The 19,190-nt window shown below is 41.8% G+C and overlaps 1 protein-coding gene across 1 annotated transcript in view; it reads left to right on the forward strand.

Annotated features, from left to right (window-relative positions):
• CCDC87 (coiled-coil domain containing 87) overlaps positions 1 to 19,190 on the forward strand; it is a 120,245-nt gene continuing 101,055 nt past the window's right edge. Inside the window, exons 1-4 of the mRNA XM_040344338.1 lie at positions 1 to 219; positions 6,002 to 6,185; positions 10,021 to 10,092; positions 13,161 to 13,303. Of these exons, the coding sequence (XP_040200272.1) occupies positions 6,014 to 6,185; positions 10,021 to 10,092; positions 13,161 to 13,303 (387 nt within the window). The 5' untranslated portion in view covers positions 1 to 219; positions 6,002 to 6,013. The remainder of the gene's footprint in view (positions 220 to 6,001; positions 6,186 to 10,020; positions 10,093 to 13,160; positions 13,304 to 19,190) is intronic.

Below are 19,190 nucleotides of genomic sequence, written 5' to 3' on the forward strand. Positions count from 1 at the left end.
TGAAAGCAGTGCATGGACTCCTCTGTAATGTTTGGGCGTTGCCTAGTAACAGGATGTCCCAGCACAATTGTGTGCTGCTTTTTTCCGGGTGTGCTCAGGGGCCCGGCTCTGGAAGGAGCTATTCCCATGTACTGGGTGGCTGCCATGACCTGTTTATATCAGTCTGGTGACGGCAGATGAGAGTACTACCTCATATTCTTCATATACAGCCTTCAATCAGTAAGTGTTACATTTCATGGTTTTATTGTACCTTTGCTGCCATATTTTACTACTGTGCTATTTTCGGATTTTACCATCAGTTTCTTTCATATTGTTATTTATCAATCTCTAATGCCGCGTACACACCATCACTCTATGTGAAGGAAAAAAAAGACGTTTTTAAAAACGTCACTTTAATTGACTGTGTGTGGGGGAAAACGTCGTTTTATGTCTTGTAAAAAACGACCAAAAAAAATTGAAGCATGCTTCAATTTTATGTGTCGTTTTTCAAAACGTCAATTTTTACTTCACAGAAATTGACCGTGTGTAGCAAAAACGTCGTTTAAAACGACGTTTTTTCACCCGCGCATGCCTAGAAGCTACTTATGAAGTGAGCTTCAATGGTAAAACGTGGTGGAACGTAACCTCGCTTTGCTAGAACATTGTGAGAAAAACGATGGTGTGTAGGCAACTTCGTCTTTGAAAATTGAAGTCTCAAAAACGTCATTTTTTACTTCACAGAAAGTGTCGTTTTTTTTCATCACATAAAGTGATGGTGTGTACGCGGCATAAGGCTCCATTGGCATGGGCGTTTTGCAACGGTACAAATCACTGCAGCAGAAATCTACTGATTCAAGCCTCTGGATTTGACCGCTGCCAGTGGATAGCTGCAATGACAGGCTGTCAGGCAGGGTTCACACTGATGTGATGCGGGACGCCGCATGTAATTCGCAAAGGAATCGCAGTGCATTTGCGCCAAACTTGTGCAGGATTCATTTTTTTATTCTCTTAGAATAGGATCGCATGGGTACACCCATGCGATATGATTCTGCAAATCGCACTGCGTTTTGCAAACCGATTTCGGGGTGTCGTTAACTTAACATACACTCCGCAGTCGGTTCACATGTACGGGTTGCGATTTTGATCCAGTGCCGATTTGCAGCGAATTCGCACTGCATCTAGTGTTAACCTGAGCCTCTGTGATACCCATGCGATATGATTCTGCAAATCGCACTGAGTTTTGCAAACCTATTTCGGGGTGTCGTTAACTTAACATACACTCCGCAGTCAGTTCACATGTACGGGTTGCGATTTTGATGCAGTGCGGATTTGCAGCGAATTCGCACTGCATCTAGTGTGAACCGAGCCTCTGTGACAGCAGCAGCTATTTGTGCCTGTTCGCACAGCCAGCGATTACCTGCAGTGACTATGGCTGGACACACTTTTCAGCTATCTGTTCACAGCACCAGAAATCAGTAGGTTCCTGCCACTGGGATTTCCATTGTGGCAAAACACCCATGTGAATGAAGCCTAGTTATCACAATTTGCTGAGATGGCATGTTGGCACATCTGCCACATGCATGAAAGGTGGGCTTTAACTTCCAGCAAACGCACTCATGTCCACTGTGGTTATGTCCTGAGAGCGTGCTGATCTGCACCGAATAACGGACATTCATGGACAGATGTAAAACTCAGATTTTACAAACTGTCCTTGAATTTCATGACGGTTGGCAACCCTGGCACTCACTGAACGCTCTCACTCAGGGTTTGCGATCATTTGATGGTTAAGAGATACAATCACAGCAGTCACATGATACAGAAGCTACACCAGTGTTAGGGGTAAAACTCAGAGAAACTGATCTAGGAAGTATAATCAAAATGTTATACTTTCCAGATCACTTTTTTCTGCATTTAAATGTACTTGCGTTAAGTATAGAGAATTCTATTTTCTTTGCATCCTGAATGCACCTAAACACAAGTAAACACAGTTTGTTTGATACATTTTAAGGGCTGGTTCACACCACAAAAACGCACTCCAGATCCATTCTGTGTGTGTCTTTGCATGTGTGTTTTTAACATATTTTTGAAGCATTCCGGTGCGTTTTTGATGCATTTCTGGATGCATTCCAGATGCTATTTTTCTTTTTTACTGTTTTTTTTTTTTTTGTCACTGTACTGAGATCCTGTGTGTTTTTGATGCGTTTTACCGTGTTCCAGTACAGTCCAGTGCAGGAAAAATGCAAAATGTTCTACTTTTTGTTATGGAACTGCCCATACTGGTGTAAACTATGCCATTGGAAACATATAACCTACTATCCATGCGTTTTTGACCAACCACCCCCCTTCCCCCGCAGCATATCAAAGGCAATTTAGTGCTAGAAAAGCGAATGTTCATTTGCTTTTCTAAAACACCTGGGTGGGCTCCAAGCACAATGCTCTGTGCTCCAAATCCACCCTATTTTGAAGCCTATGGCTCTAATCGGGCGCTTCAAAATAACACCCCCGCCCGGCGCCGGACGCATGAATAGGGGGTGGCCGCTGGGATTCATGTGATTTATGAATCCCTTCTTTACCATATATACTGGGGTGGTTAGAGGGTGTGGCATCCGTAAACCCTTAATGGACTGCTTTTATCTTCTGTGAAGGAGAACTTGTCAGACGTTGTCATGCTGACAACAGAAGAACAGGGGCAGGAGAAAGCTATGGGACATAGTGCTTTGAAGAGAGATAAGAAAACACTGAAGATATATGTGCCCAGATAAAATTTCATAAATCTGGTTTACATCCAGTGATCTAAATAAAGTAATTGGGAGCAGAGGAGCCACTGCAACCAGAATACAACATTAACCATAGGATATAGATCCATACTAGTATAGAAATAATACAAGCTATATATAAGAAGAGGTTAATAACAGTACATACATCCGATGTTCAAACAGGTATTATCAGCAAAGGGCCCAACAAGAGTCCAGGTGGAATTATGCACATATACCCAGGTATATATATGGTAGTTATTACTAGAGATACCTCCTGATGAATGTTGCAGCAAAGTTCAGTTGCAGGGGCCCCTAAAGATGATTGCGATGCAGTGTCAAGCTTTGTGTCTTAAATAGAAGACCTGCAGCAATGGGGAGATTTTTCAACTGTTGTCCAACCAGCCTGGAATGCAGCTTCTCACATGCAGAAACTGTTGTGTGGCACTAGAACCCACAGTCAGCCAGTTCACTCTATGCTTTAGTCCTTCCCTAGTAGTTTCTAATCTATCATGCAACTATCAGAAGTGGCCGTCAGATGTCTAACCAGGCTCTAGCACAGGGGTGCCCAACCAGTGGCCCGGGGGCCCTCTGATGTGGCCCACGACCTCCTGCTCTAGGATGGTGGGATGGCGGGTTGGCAAGCCCAGGACGTGGGTTGCCACCCCCCCCCCCCCCCCATCTCAGAGCATCAGTGTTGTGAATAAAGCCAGGGGTAGAGCAATCAAGCGGCTGCAGAGCAGAGCCACGTAAGCCGATGCTTCCTGTATAGCACCAACTTCTATCACAGGTGGAGTGATACCAAATGCGCTCTGCTTGGGACAGCAACAGCCGGCGATACCTAAATGGAAGATTGTTATTAAAGGTAAGTTTATTACTAAAATCACAGTGTATATATGGGCATATCTGTTCTGCAGTGGTTACTGGGCTGCTTTCAAACTGATCCGCAGGTTCAGCGCAGGACACCTGTGGGTTACCTGCAATGAGCCATAGACTTCTGTTATTACCTGCAGGTTTGGTGCGCTTTCAGAAATTGCACCACACCTGCAGGATATAATATAAGTCTATGACAAAGTACAGCTAACCCGCAGGAAAGCCAAAGGTGCACTTGTCTGCACCCTCTGTGTGGGTAAACCACGGCGCATGAGTGTGGAAACAGCCTTAGGCTCAATTGACACTATCAGTCTGACCCAATCAGACCCTCCGTTCACCTCTATCGAGCCACAGATGTAAACGGAATTGTGGTCGTTTACACCCCTTCTATCTGGGCAGATAGGATCCGAGGGCCCAAAGAATAGAGTGGGTTGTGTCTGCTCTGCATATGCAGAGTGGACATGGAACTGTCATCCGCCTGTTCCACTCATTGTGGCCCCCGACCGGTTTCCAAGTCCCTTAAGTGGCCCTTGTTCTTTAAAATGTTGAGCACCCCTGCTCTAGCACATCCTGATTATAGAGCCCCAAGCTTAACCTCTCTGGCGGTATGATTATTTCAGAAAAAAGGTGCTGAAAGCGGTACCATTATTTGCAAGGAAATTTGGCGTTTTATACTGTAGGCCTGTAATTCTTAGGAATAACTCTCTTAAATCTGACCAAACAAGAGTCTAGAAGGCATCCCGGGTATGACATTTTTTTAAAAACAAAATTATAAATTATAATATAATAAATAATTATAAATAATTATAACAAATAATAATATATTTATAATAAAAATTATTCAATAATGTAATCAACTCAAAATCACTGAAATTTGCTCAGTTGCAGAATTGTCGCTGTCATTACTTTTATTTTTTTATGATGAATTTCCCCACAAATCGCTATCGCACAATTTTGCAAGTGATTATAATTTATTATCGCTGTTTTCTAGCTGCTCTAAAACCATTTTTGACATAAAGGGACACTTTTGGTTGCTATGGACAATCTACAGTTTGCAGGCAGAAATAACCGTTTTTATTATATAAAAGTACATGCAGGACACTGGGCAGACCACTAGGGACAAGGGGTGTGTGTATTTTTTACATACAGTACTGTAATCTAAAAGATTACGGTATACTGTATATATTGTGTTTGTTTACCTTTTTGAATTTGGCACCGTTCTCCGCTCCCATGCGTCGTAACGTCGCAGGGAACGGAGATCGGCAGCACACAGAGGCACTATGTGAATCGAGCGAGGTCCCGCTCGCTTACACAGCGCGGTGGCATCGATGGATCCAGGGACAAGGTAAGTAAACACTGCCTGTGGATCCAGCGAGGCGAGCCCGAGTCTGACTCGGGGTTACCGATCGTAGCCCAAAAATCTCACCCGAGTCAGAATACCTCGGGAATACCGCCAGGGGGGTTAAACTAGCTATATAATGCCAGACCAGAAGGGACAGGGTTAACTAAAATAACAGGAGCTGCATATAAACTCTATTGCAATAACCGATTCATCTACTAATATACTGAAAGGTGACCACTATACATATAAAGAAGCACAGATCTAGCTATTTGGCTTTGTGCATGTGAGATAATAACAAAGTCCTGTCTGCCACTAGGATTCAAATCAAATAAGTATGGACAGCTACATTTAAACAGCCAGAATGCAGGAAAACAGCCAGAATGCAGGAAATGTACCTAAGCGTCTCTGCTTCTGATCTGAATAAAATACAGTATACAGCCCATGAATCTGGAAATGTTCTCTCTTTTTCTCTCTCTTTTCCTGTTTCAGCATGACTCCTGTCTCTTGCAATATCCTAAGGAGCCACCTCTGCAGTTCTGCCTTACTACAGTGTGTGCTTCAATAGATATATGGAGCATAGATATATGGAGCCCTATAGCCTAAAATGCCAAGGCACTCCCCTTCTCCTCCCTCTTCTTCCCCCATCTCTTCCTCAAGCTTACAGACTGGCTTTAGACTGCATTCTACACTGTTAACTATTTTCTGTAAGGATTGGAAGTTCAGGGAAGCAGCACTGAGAAATGTGTATTCATTAAAATGTTGCATTGAAGCCTGCAGAGCATTGCAACCACTGCATGGTTTACATCCCATCCCGGGTCTGTATAAAGGTATGGATCTTCAGCTATGGTGCTGGAGAAAGTAATCAATGCACTGCAAGCCTACAGTGGACCAGTCACAAGACTGACAGGTCTGCTGGGCTCTGCTCACAACAGAACATTGGAAAACTGACATCCCTGAGCATCATTATAATGATCATAGCTAGGTGCACTTAATAGCTGTGTGTAGACTTCACTGAGATTCTGATTTTAGGTTTGATCTGACGTTTGTATTCCAGATTACGGCAAACATGGTAAATGACACCGGAGGTCTGAAGTCTTTCCCTAAGAACAGAAAACACACTTCACCATCCACAGAGGAGAGTCTGGATGTCCATCGATTACATCAGCTGTACAATGATATCCTAAAACCCCTCACTTTATTCCCCAATCAAAGTCCACGCACCGGACCTAAAAGAAAAGGTTTGCTTACCTCTATCTTTATTACCAATAGCGACTATATATATCATTCTTGTTGAAATGACAGCACTATTTGATCAATAAAATGTTATATCCAAAAATGGAAAAGTATTACATGCTACATTTCATGGTATGTATCCCAGAAATGAAAGGTGAAAGGGAATGTGTAATGCCTTCATATTTTTGTTCTAAAAGTGTTCTATCTGGTTGAGGTCAGGACTCTGCGCAGGCCAGTCAAGTTCTTCCACCCCATGGACCTTGCTTTGTGCACTGGTGCGCAGTCATGTTGGAACAGGAAGGGGTCATCCCCAAACTGTTCCCACAAAGTTGGAAGCATGAAATTGTCCAAAATGTATTGGTATGCTGGCACCATAAGAGTTCCCTTCACTGGAACTAAGAGGGCCAAGTCCAACTCCTGAAAAACAACCCCACACCAAAACCCCCCCCCCCCCCCACCAAATGATTTGGACCAGTGCACAAAGCAAGGTCCATAAAGACATGGATGCCTGAGTTTGGGGTGGAGGAACTTGACTGGCCTGCAGAGAGTCCTGACCTCAACCCAACAGAACACCTTTGGGATGAATTAGAGTGGACACTGCAAGCCAGGCCTTCTCGTCCAACATCAGTGCCTGACCTTACAAATGCGCTTCTGAAAGAATTGTCAAACATTCCCATAGACACACTCCTAAACCTTGTGGACAGCCTTTCCACCAAAACTGGGATGCCATTCAAGTTTATGTGCTTGTAAAGGCAGGCATCTCAATACTTATATAGTTATATAGTGTATGTTGAGCGGGGACAGCCACACACATGGAAATTCAATGGTCCCTGCTGAAGCAGATGAATTTCGATCATTGTACAGCCAGCTTATGTGCTCTTTCGCACTGGTGGTAATGCTTACTGTCCTCTGAAAAGCGATCCACAGTGGAGGGCAGAAAACCAGCAGATGACAGAAGGTGCTACTTGAGAGAGCAGAGAGAAGGGAGAGAGAGCAGAAAGAGACGCTGCTCTGGAGCACATCGCTGGATCGAGATAGGGCTCAGGTAAGTATAAGGGGAGCATAGGTGTGCGCAGCCTATATCATTAGGGTATGCACCCCAAATGTATTTAAAAATGGACAGTGTTAGTAGAGCAGTGGACTTGTCAGTAGGGAAGTGGATGGTGTCAGTAGGTTTTTATTTTTATTATTTTATTTTTTGATTATTTTTTAAAATACATTTTAGGAGCCCTGTTATGGGGTTTGGTGAACAATCAGCAGGGGGAATCTCAGGCACACCCAGCACACCCCCTACACATGCCTATGAAGGGGAGGCTGGGATCCTGTGGCACAGGCAAGGTATTTTTTTTTAACTTAATGCATAGAATGTATTAGGGTAGAAAACCTTAATGCCGCGTACACACAACCATTTTTCGGGTTGTAAAAAATTACGTTTTTTTTATGTCATTAAAAACGATCGTGTGTGGGCTCCAGAGCATTTTTCATGACGTAAAAAATGCCCATTAAAAATTTAGAACATTTTCAAATTTTTTATGTTGTTTTTAACGTCATAAAAAATGGTCGTGTGTGGGCTTTAACAACGCAAAAAAAACGTGCATGCTCAGAAGCAAGTCATGAGACGGGAGTGCTCATTCTGGTAAAACTAGCGTTCGTAATGGAGTAAGCACATTCATCGCGCTGTAACAGACTGAAAAGCGCAAATCGTCTTTTACCAACACAAAATCAGCAAAAGCCCCAAGGGTGGCGCCATCCGGATGGAACTTCCCCTTTATAGTGCTGTCGTACGTGTTGTACGTCCCCACGCTTTTCTAGAGCATTTTTTTTTCACGATCGTGTGTAGGCAAGGCTGGTTTAACAATAATCAGGTTGAAAAAAACTTCGTTTTTTCTAGACCCTTAAAAACATAATTTTTTACAACCCGAAAAACAGTCGTGTGTACGTGGCATAAGGCTTTAGAACCACTTTAACAACATTTAGTCAGTCAAGGCCAAGTCCATCCGAAACTGATACTTCGGTTTTTGTTGCTGCTGTAAAAAAAATACACAGGAGGGCTCAAACACCTTGTGCTTTACCTTAGACAAAAAATTATTGAATCCACCAAGACGAATATACATACAGTGGAACCTCGGATTACGAGCATAATCCATTCCAGGAGAATGCTCGTAATCCAAAGTACTCGCATATCAAAGCGAGTTTTCCCATTAAAGTCAATGGAAACGAAAATAATTCATTGACTTCAATGGCATGTAATACCGCATACAGCCAGAGGTGGGGGGGGGGGCGGAAAGCCTCGGAAATGGGTGAAAAGGCCAGAGGACCCCTCGGCTGACCTCGGAAAGACAAGCTGTCCCCGGGCCTTTCCGAACGGCGCTGATCGGCTGCGATCGGCTCCGGTGCCCCCCACCTCAGGCCAAACACGGTACTGCACACCGCTTTGGCCTGAATCATGCTTGTTTTGCGAGACAACACTCGCAAACCGAGTTCCGATTTTTAAAAATACAGCGCTCGTATTGCGAATGCTCGTTAACCACATTACTTGCAATCCGAGGTTCCATTGTACTCACAAGCAGATGAAAGCAGCAAGCATAAAACTGGTGTATTTCAGCCGATTACAGTCTTACCCCGCCCTAGGGCCAAACGATTGGATGGTTGATGCGTTTCAGGGGTCAGGCCCCCTTTCTCAGAGCTAAAACAACCCTGGTAATCAGTGGCCATTTAAATGATCATGGATCTGTGGGACAGGTATGTGGGCAGAGCCTAACCCATTACCATGTGTAACCCAGCAACACAAAAGGTGGCCTTAAAGTAGAACTATAGGCAAAACCTTTTTTTTTTTTTTCTTCGAATGGAGTAAGGAAGTCAGATTTTTTTTCGCCATCTGTGTCCCATTGCGGACATTTCCCTTCACTTCCCATCCCACAGCCAAACAGGAAGTGAGAGGAAATCCCAGCAAATTAAGGGAATTCCTTGGCGACCCCCAGGTCACCAGAACTGTCCCCATTGGAAGATTTTACATCTATTACTTTTCCAGGGGACAACCCACAGTTTGGGATTTCTTTTACTTTTAGGCTGGGTTCACACTACTACACTACTTTCATCCTACTTTGCTCTGCTACATCGGTCCTACATTTCTCCTACATTGGTCCTACATCCATCCTACTTTCATGAACAGGATACTACTTTGGTCCGACTTCAATGATATTCAATGGGCTGAAGTAGGATCAATGTAGGACCAAAAGTAGTACAGGGAGCATTTTCAAAGTCGGACCGACTTGTGTAGGACGCTACAAGACGCTCTCATAGGGAAACATTGAACACAGAGCAAAGTAGGATGAAAGTAGTGTAGTAGTGTGAACCCAGCCTCAGAGAGAGGGTGAATCTCTTTAATGGAGGCACAGACAGCAATAAAAACTGACAAGCATTCTAATCCCTCTGCACTCCATCCAAAACTGAAAAAAGTTTTGCTTTTAGTTGTACTTTAAACTCAACACCCAAAAATAATAATACTATCCTATCTATCTATCTATCTATCTATCTATCTATCTATCTATCTATCTATCTATCTATCTATCTATCTATCTATCTATCTATCTATCTACCTACATACACATCTATACATAAAGGGATTCCTGGATCGTGTCGATTCTGTATGGGTGGAGAGCTGTTTTGATTGGTCATTAATATTTGTAAAAATTGGTTGTTTGATGATGCATTCAACAAAAATGCAAGAGCATTTACTGTGTAGCCTGATATAAGCATATAAATAGGGCTGTTTAGAATAGGGCTACCCCAGGGGATAATGCTGATTACAATAATTCTCTATAATTCTGTTTATTGCAGATATCATTGAGCCCAAGAAGCACCCAGGAGACAATAAGATAAAGGAAAATGTCAATGAAAGCATTTGCAAAGGTGCAGTATTCTAAGCTAGCTATACACAGACCATACACAGGATAATTTTAGGGAAAATTGGAAGATGTGTTGAATATTCAAAGAATGTTCTAGAAATATTTGATAAACATAAATGACATTTCAGTAAAATCATGCTTTGCAGGAGATTTGTTTTTTAAAAAGAATTAATCTAAAATGTGCGCAAAACAAATACCTGTGTAGGGTTCAATACAAAATATGTGTGTAAAAAACGTTAACTCATATTAAACCATAAAGAACAATGTGAATCAAATAAATGATGAAATGACAATCCCATAACATATAATTCACTTACTGTATGCATAACAGAGAAATAAACTTAAAAGACAAATATATAAAAGTCCAAATGTGAAATCTTGAAAAAGATGTAGTCCACGTGTAAGAATCCCAAACTACCACGGCCAAGTGTGTCAGTTCCCTTACCAAACAGTAATGATCTCCAAATGGTAAAAGATCAACAGCACAAAAATCATCCAATTGGGATGATTGTTGTGCTGTTGATCTTTTACCATTTGGTAAAGATCACCATTCAGGATACCACTGAATCCACCGTCTCCACAGTCCTTCACTGGTTATCCAAAGCCAGCACCTCCAAGTAATAAAGGGTAGGAGAAAGAACAAAGGCCATAGAGTAGTACGCTAAAACCACATTATTTATTAACTATATGGGAAACTGTTTTTTTAATTTTGGATAAAGTAATGCTGCGTACACACAATAGGTTGGTCTGATGGACCGTTTTCATTAGACCAAACCGATCGTGTGTGGGCCCCATCAGTTATTTATCCATAGGTTAAAAAAATAGGAACTTGTTTTGAAAATTATCTGATGGATAAAAAACCTATAGAAAAAAACAATCGTCTGTGGGTACGTCCATCGGTTAAAAATCCATGCATGCTCAGAATCAAGTCGACGCATGCTTGGAAGCATTGAACTTCGTTTTTTTCAGCACGTCGTTGTGTTTTACGTCACCGCGTTCTGATACGATTTTTTTAACTGATGGTGTGTAGGCACGACTGATCATCATTTAGGTTAATCGGATAACTGATGGAAAAATCCATCAGACCGTTTTCATCAGACTAACCTATCGTGTTTACAGGGCATTAGGGAGGGTTGTAACCCCTGCCAAAAATTTTTTTTGCCATCTGTGTTCCATTGTCCCCTAGCCACACAGGAAGTGAGAGGAAATCCCAGAAAATTAAGGGAATTCCTTGGGGATTCAAATTTAATGATTTTTTTTTACTTTCATTCTCAATAATAATGGTAAACAGGATAAACAGAGAGAGTGAATCTCCTTAAAGTGGAGTTCCAGCCTTTTTTTATGTTTATTAAAAGTCAGCAGCTAGCTGCTGGCTTTAAATAAACATACACTTACCTGCTCCACTGTCCAGCGACGCTACGCAACGCACAGAGCTCCGCTCCTCTCCGCCGACGGCTCCATCCTAACTGTGGGCACCCGGCCGTGACAGCTTTCAGCTTCACAGCCAGGCACTCACTGCACATGCGCGATCGGCGTTGCACTACCTGATTGGACACGCGATCGCCTGGGACCTGTCACGTGTCCCAGGCGATCGCCTACAGGGAGGGGCCGCCAAAAGGCGGTATGGCATATAGCCTTAGTGGTCGCTGGGCGGAAGGAGGAAGTGGGACAGGAAGTCCCACTTCTCCTGACTCCCCCCAAAAAAAATGACATGCCAAATGTGGCATGTAAGCGGGTAAGGAGTGGATTAAGCAGAAGTTCCAGTTTTGGGTGGAACTCCGCTTAAACGGGGGGCACAGACCGCAATAAAAACTGAGAAGCATTTTAATCAATCTCCACTCTCTCCAAACTTTAAAAGTAGATAACTATATACTCACAAAAATTAGAGTAACACAGCCAAAACACACCACACCAGGGATCAACAACATATGCCGCTTGCCTCACCCTACCCACGTTTCGTCTGGTGCAGTGGATCTTCATCTCCGCATGGACACATAGGATAACATGATGGAGAGTTTATTGACTGTAGAAAAAAATGTCTACTGCCAAAAACAGCTGCTGTAAAAACGTCCAGTGTGTATGAGGCCTAATAATTAATGCTGGTTTGAAGCCAAAGGATGGTCACACAAAATACTGATTTGATTTAGATTGATTTTTTTTTCTGTTTGCTCACTTTGTGATTATTTTTATCAATTTAAAAATGCAAACACAATTAAAATTTATATTTTTGAAAGCAACCCAACATTACAACATTTCTTCAAAATGTGCCTAAAACTTTTGCACAGTACTTAATTTTGCTGTTTTAGGCCTTAACCTTTTGGGTATCTGGGGTTGTATGACATAACGTTCAGGCATAATTCCACACCCCAGGGGCTGCGTATGGCTGTTCAAGGTTGTTCATGGGTATCCAGTCGCACTTGCATAAACGGGCACATGCGTACAAATGTATGTTGACCTACATGTTCTCTTAGCAGTTACATGTAATTACAGCCTCCAACCGATCCTGGCTTCAGCCAGTGCGCGTCCAAGGTCAGAGGTTTGGCCGCACACAATGCAACGCAACCCAACAAACTATCTACGGCTAAACTGCCATGTGAATGTAGCCTAATGCCGCGTACACACGGTCAGAATTTCCGACAACAAATGTTCGATGTGAGCTTGTTGTCGAAAAATCCGGCCGTGTGTATGCTCCATTGGACATTTGCTGTCGGAATTTCTGACAACAAAAATGTAAGATCTGGTTCCGAAATTTTCCGACCGTGTGTACACAATTCAACGCACAAAAATTCTACGCATGCTCGGAATCAATTAGACGCATGCTCAGAATCATTGAACTTTATTTTTCTCGGTTCATCGTAGTGTTGTACGTCACTGCGTTCTTGATGTACGCAATTTCCGACAACATTTGTGTGACCGTGTGTATGCAAGACAAGTTTGAGCGAACATCCGTCGGAAAAAAAATCCACGATTTTGTTGTTGGAATGTCCGATCGTGTGTACGCGGCATAAGAGTCTGTTCTAGAGTTTAGCTCTATTAAAATGTTAATAATTTTGATTTTCTTTGTTTGAGCAGATGAGGTATATGCCCATCCAGCCGCCCCATTCATGAAAGACATGCGCAGTGTATCACCAGATGTTCTTTGTGATATGATTAGAAGAAGGTTACACAAACTATTGCCATTTACTCCTAGATCCACAGATGTCCGGAAAGTATTTGTATGTATCGTATCTATGAGTTATTGCTTTTGTTTTATCAAATAATGTCAATTGCACTTGATTTATTATTTCCTGTATTACAGAATCACTGCTTCCCCTCATTGAAGACTACAGGGGCTCATAGACAGCTCAAATTCTGGCTGATTCCTTCTAAAAATTGACTTAGTTGGGTTGAAAATAATCAGATGAAAAGTGAGTGTATCATATCAGATTCATTCACTGTTCAGCAGTATCATTGTAGCCGTTGTTGTGGGCGACGTAGCTGCCTGAATACAATAGCCAGCTTTAGAGACTCCACGATACATGCTTTTAGCGTGGATGGCGGAATTTATTATTTTTCTCTCATTCACCCAATCAACTCCAATTTTGAGCTGTGTGTAGCAGACTTAATTGTAAACCGATATTTTGCTTTGAGTGATTGCTGGTAGCTTAAATCAGCCGCAGACACCTTCTAGGTTTTAGAGATTTTACTGATTATACCTCCTTGCAGTTATTCCTGACTCTAAAGTTGGCCATACACTAGTAGATTTTTTGTTGAAGGATTTCCCAGTACAGTTGATGACCTGATGAATATCATTCGAAAGAACTTTAAAATTTTGTATGAATTTAACATTCGATTTGAAACAAATGGACTTTTCTGAATGAAAGCCATATTTACTGTTAGAAAATAGTTTGAGAAAAAAATGTATCCTGCTCCTTCAAATTTTCTTATTACTGCAGTTGAAAACAGACGTCGCTTTCATGATGATTAAAAAATCAAGAAAACCTTAATAAAATGAAAATTTTCAAACAAAATTCTACTAGTGTATGGCCTGCTAATTTTCCTCAGACATATAGACATTTTGAACCTATCAGAATAATTGGGTGCTGAATACAGATTAGTAAGTTAAGTAAGTGGCCAATTTTTATCTAATTGTCTATATATATATATATATATATATATATATATATATATATATATATATATATATATACACACACAATAAATAAATGTTATATATATATATATATATATATATATATATATAACAAGTATTGAGGGTGAAGTGCACTCGATCCAATGTTTCAGTATCAGGTGCAATCAGGTGAGGGGGGACGATATTGGTTAGATTTGACCAATGTGTCATAAATAGTATAAAGGAAAAAACTGCGCTAAACAATAATCAATTAGAATCAAATGAAGATCAAAGGCAGCAATAAAATGGGATAAACACAAATAACATAATATAAATACATTGCGCCAATGAAAAAAGACAGCTGGCAAGTGCCAGTACTGAATACACAAAAAAAGTCTTTGATCGCCCCTATATGATTAGAAATGGGGGCACACAAATTATATAAAGTTCCGATTATATAAAGTGGATTGCATCAAAACCCACAAACATTAGAGCCCATAGCAGCCCCAATGAGCTGTAAATAGTATTTTTCCTTAAAGAGAAACATATTTCTTCCAAAACGGTCGACAATAGTTATAGTTAATATCAAGAACTGTACTTTTTTTAATGGATCAATAGTTGTTGGCATGCTTCTATTCCTAAATCATCAGGAATAGCAGTATACACATTTGCTACATCCCAGGTAACAAGTATAGACTCAGGAGGGATTTTGTCCCACTCCTCTTTGCAGATCCTCTCCAAATCATTAAGGTTTTGAGGCTGATGTTTGGTAACTCAAACCTTCAGCTTCCTCTATATATTCGCTTTAGGATTAAGGTCTGGAGATTGGCTAGGCCACTCCAGGACATTAATGTGCTTCTTCTTGAGCCACTTCCTTGTTGCCTTGACTGTGTGTTTTGGATCATTGTCATGCTGGAATACCCATCCACGGCCCATTTTCAATGCCTTGGCTGAGGGAAGGAGTTTCTCACCCAAGATTTGACAGTACAAGGCCTCGTCCATTGTCCCTTTGATGCAGTGAAGTTTTCCTGTCCTCTTAATACAACCACACCCCCAATATATATATATATATATATATATATATATATATATATATGTGGTGCAACGGATCATCACCGATCCGTGATCCGAACAGGTCACCCTGTTTCGGATTGGTGCGATGCGGTTGAGTTTCGGTTGAGTGCTCCGCAGCCCCGGCCATAGGAAAGTCCCAGGCTTCGGCCTAGCTCCGGAGCGGCGGCCATCTTGGTACACACATCGGCGGCTGTCTCGTCAGGAAGTGAAGTTTCGTCGCCGCCATCTTGCACAGTACCCACACGCCTACACAGTAATGATAGTGAGGGGAAAGCGGACATCTTGTTACACCCAACGGAGGTTTCGATTTCACAGTTCTTTTCAACACAAAACGGAGCTTATATGCTTAAATTAACTTTGTGAAAATAGAGCAGCGCTGCGTATCTATAAATCTTATATAAACACATAATTATACATTCCATAAAACACTTTATGAAAAAAGAAAATAAATAAATGATAAAAAACAGTTCATATGTAGATTTCCAAAGCTGTCACCGCTGTGAAAAAATCCTTTTTAATAATCAATTCCACTTATGTATCCAGGGGTTAAGGACATGAAACAAAAAACTTAAGTACCATAGTGTTCTCTGCTTTTTAATTTATTAAAAAAGCCCTTCTAATAGAAGGGAGGAGTCGTATCTGTGATGTCAGACGAAGCACCGTGAGTCTAGATCTGCGGTGAATGAGCTGGTGATTCGATACATGCTGTTTTTATTGTTATTTCTTGTAAGTGTAACTTTTTAGGGGGGCTTTTTTAATAAATTCAAAAGCAGAGAACACTATGGTACTTGTGTTTTTTGTTTCATGTCCTTAACCCCTGGATACATAAGTGGAATTGATTATTAAAAAGCGGATGGAGGAAGGTGGTGTTTGGAGTCAATTTAAACGTTGATTACCCACACAGAGGTGCAGTCTGGAGACTGTAGGAATTACTACCATTGGTAAAGTGGATTGATCGTGGTGGACACAAGGAGTGATCTGTTTATGAGTTTTATACTCATCCTTGAGGTTAACAGGCATTTTAGCAGGTGGTGGTGTTGCATACTGAACATTGGATTCATTTAAATAGGATTTTTTCACAGTGGTGACAGCTTTGGAAATCTACATATGAACTGTTTTTTATAATTTATTTATTTTCTTTTTTCATAAAGTGTTTTATGGAATGTATAATTATTTTATTATATAAGATACTATTTTCACAAAATTAATATTGCAGTAGGTGTGGTGTATCACTATAAGTGTTCAGCAGCTGTGTAGACACTCAGAGGGTTATATTTGTTGCTTTTTTTCTCTCTCACATTATTATAGGAGTAATTTATTAGTATTGTGGCGCTGATTGTTTTTCTCACAATTTATGTGCTTAAAGCGGGAGTTCACCCATTTCTAAAAAATTTTTTTTTCTTCCCCTAGATTCCTGCTCGTTCGGTCTAGGGGAATCGGCTATTTGTATTAAAATAGGTGCAGTACTTACCCGTTTTCGAGCTGCATCTTCTTCCGTCGCTTCCGGGTATGGTCTTCGGGAGCGGGCGTTCCTTCTTGATTGACAGTCTTCCGAGAGGCTTCCGACGGTCGCATCCATCGCGTCACTCGTAGCCGAAAGAAGCCGAACGTCGGTGCGGCTCTATACTGCGCCTGCGCACCGACGTTCGGCTTCTTTCGGAAAATCGTGACGCGATGGATGCGACCGTCGGAAGCCTCTCGGAAACCTGTCAATCAAGAAGGAACGCCCATTCCCGAAGCCCATACCCGGAAGCGACGGAGAGGATGCGTCTCGTAAACGGGTAAGTACTGCACCTATTTTTAAATAAATAGCCGATTCCCCTAGTAATAACGAGCAGGAATCTAAGGGGGAAAAGTGCCCTCTAAGGGTGAACCCCCGCTTTAAATACAGTATTTGGAAATCCAACGGACTGTTTACATGTTAAACTTTAAAAGCAGCAGCAAACCTTACATGCTTGCTAATGTGACAGAACACGTCTGATTTTCACATTTCACATTTAGTTAAATGTGAAAATCAGAGGCGTTCTTTCACATTAGCAAGCATGTAAGGTCAGCAGGTTTGCTGCTGCTTTTAAAATTTAACACGTAAACAGTCCGTCGGATTTACATATACTGGGGTAGATTCAAAAAGAAGTTACGCTGGCGTATCTATTGATACGCCGCGTAACTTCTAGAATGCTCCGGCGTATCTTTTTTCTGTATTCAGAAAACAAGATACGCCGGAATTTGGCTAAGATCTGACTGGCGTAAGTCTCTTACGCCGTCGTATCTTAGTTGCATATTTACGCTGGCTGCTAGGTGGCGCTTCCGTCGATTTACGCGAGGAATATGCAAATTAGGTAGATACGCCGATTCAGAAACGTACGTCCGCCCGGCGCATTTTTTTACGTCGTTTACGTTAGGCTTTTTCCGGCGTAAAGTTACCCCTGCTATATGAGGCGTATCCTATGTTAAGTATGGACGTCGGGCCAGCGTAGAATTTTCCGTTGATTACGTCGTTTGCGTAAGTCGTTCACGAATAGGGCTGTGCGTAATTTACGTTCACGTCGAAAGCATTGGATTTTTGCGGGTTAATTTGGAGCATGCGCACTGGGTTACGTTCATGGACGGCGCATGCGCCGTTAGTCAAAAACATCAATTACGTGGGGTCGGCCTTCATTACCATACAACACGCCCACTACATGGATAATTTGAATTCCGCGGGCTTACGCCGGACCACATACGCTACGCCGCCTTAACTTAGGGTGCAGGTTCTTTCTGAATACAGAACCTGCCTCACTAAGTTATGGCAGCGTAGCGTATCTAAGATACGCTACGTCCGCAGAAATTTACGCCGGGCTATTTGAATCTACCCCACTGTATTTAAACACATAAGCTCCGTTTTGTTTTGAAAATAACTGTGAAATCTAAAACTCCGGTGGGTGTAACAAGATTTGTCTTGTGTTTTTTTTTTTTTTTGCTGATCCAAAAAATAATCTGATCCATGACTCTGATCCGAGGATCGATCCAATCCATGAGTTTTTTGATCCGTTGCACCCCTAAAATATATATATATATATATATATATATATATATATATATATATATATATATATATATACTGTATGTATCATGAGAACTGCCTTCAAGTGGTAGCACATTAAGCAGAGTTCTGCCCTTTCCCAGCAAAAAAAATAAAAGTCAGCAGCTACACATACTGTAGCTGCTGACTTTTAATATTGGGACACTTACCTGTCCTGGAATCCAGCAATGTCGGCATCCCAACCAATGTTTCCATCGGCTCTCGGGTGCTGCCGCCAGCATTTGTGGCAAGGGAAACAGGCAGTAAAAAGAGAGTGAAAAAGCAAAATAAAAATCAGCCTTTTAAGGCTGTGAGGCCAAAGTGATGTTAGACATCACTCTGGTCCTCCAAGGGCATAGAGTCGAGTGGGAGCCATCTTGCCCTCACGTGACTTCCTGACCATCCCTTCAGCAGATCATATCGTTTCCACCTTACCAATCTCTCCGGTAAGCAGGGAAACAACTTGAAAGTGGCAGAAGGGGCTAGTTGCCTCTAAAAGTGATCTTGTGAAGAGGATACTGTATTTATGGCAGCTAGCTGCTGCCATACAAACATATTTAGCGTCAAAGTAATGACGACTACTACTACCCAAAGCAAAGTGGAGGTATAGTTGGTACTACCCAAAGCAAAGTGGAGGTAGTTAGTATTACCCAAAGCAAAGTAGGGGTAGTTAGTACTACCCAAAGCAAAATGGAGGTAGTCAGTTGTACCCAAAGCAAAGTGGGGGTAGTTAGTACCGCCAAAAGCAAAATGGAGGTAGTTAGTACCACCCAAAGCAAAGTGGAGGTAGTTAGTACCACCCAAAGCAAAGTGGAGGTAGTTAGTACCACCCAAAGAAAAGAGGAGGTAGTTAGTA

This window comes from Rana temporaria, chromosome 3 (assembly GCF_905171775.1).
Source record: "Rana temporaria chromosome 3, aRanTem1.1, whole genome shotgun sequence".
In the NCBI taxonomy this organism is placed as follows: Eukaryota; Metazoa; Chordata; class Amphibia; order Anura; family Ranidae; genus Rana; species Rana temporaria.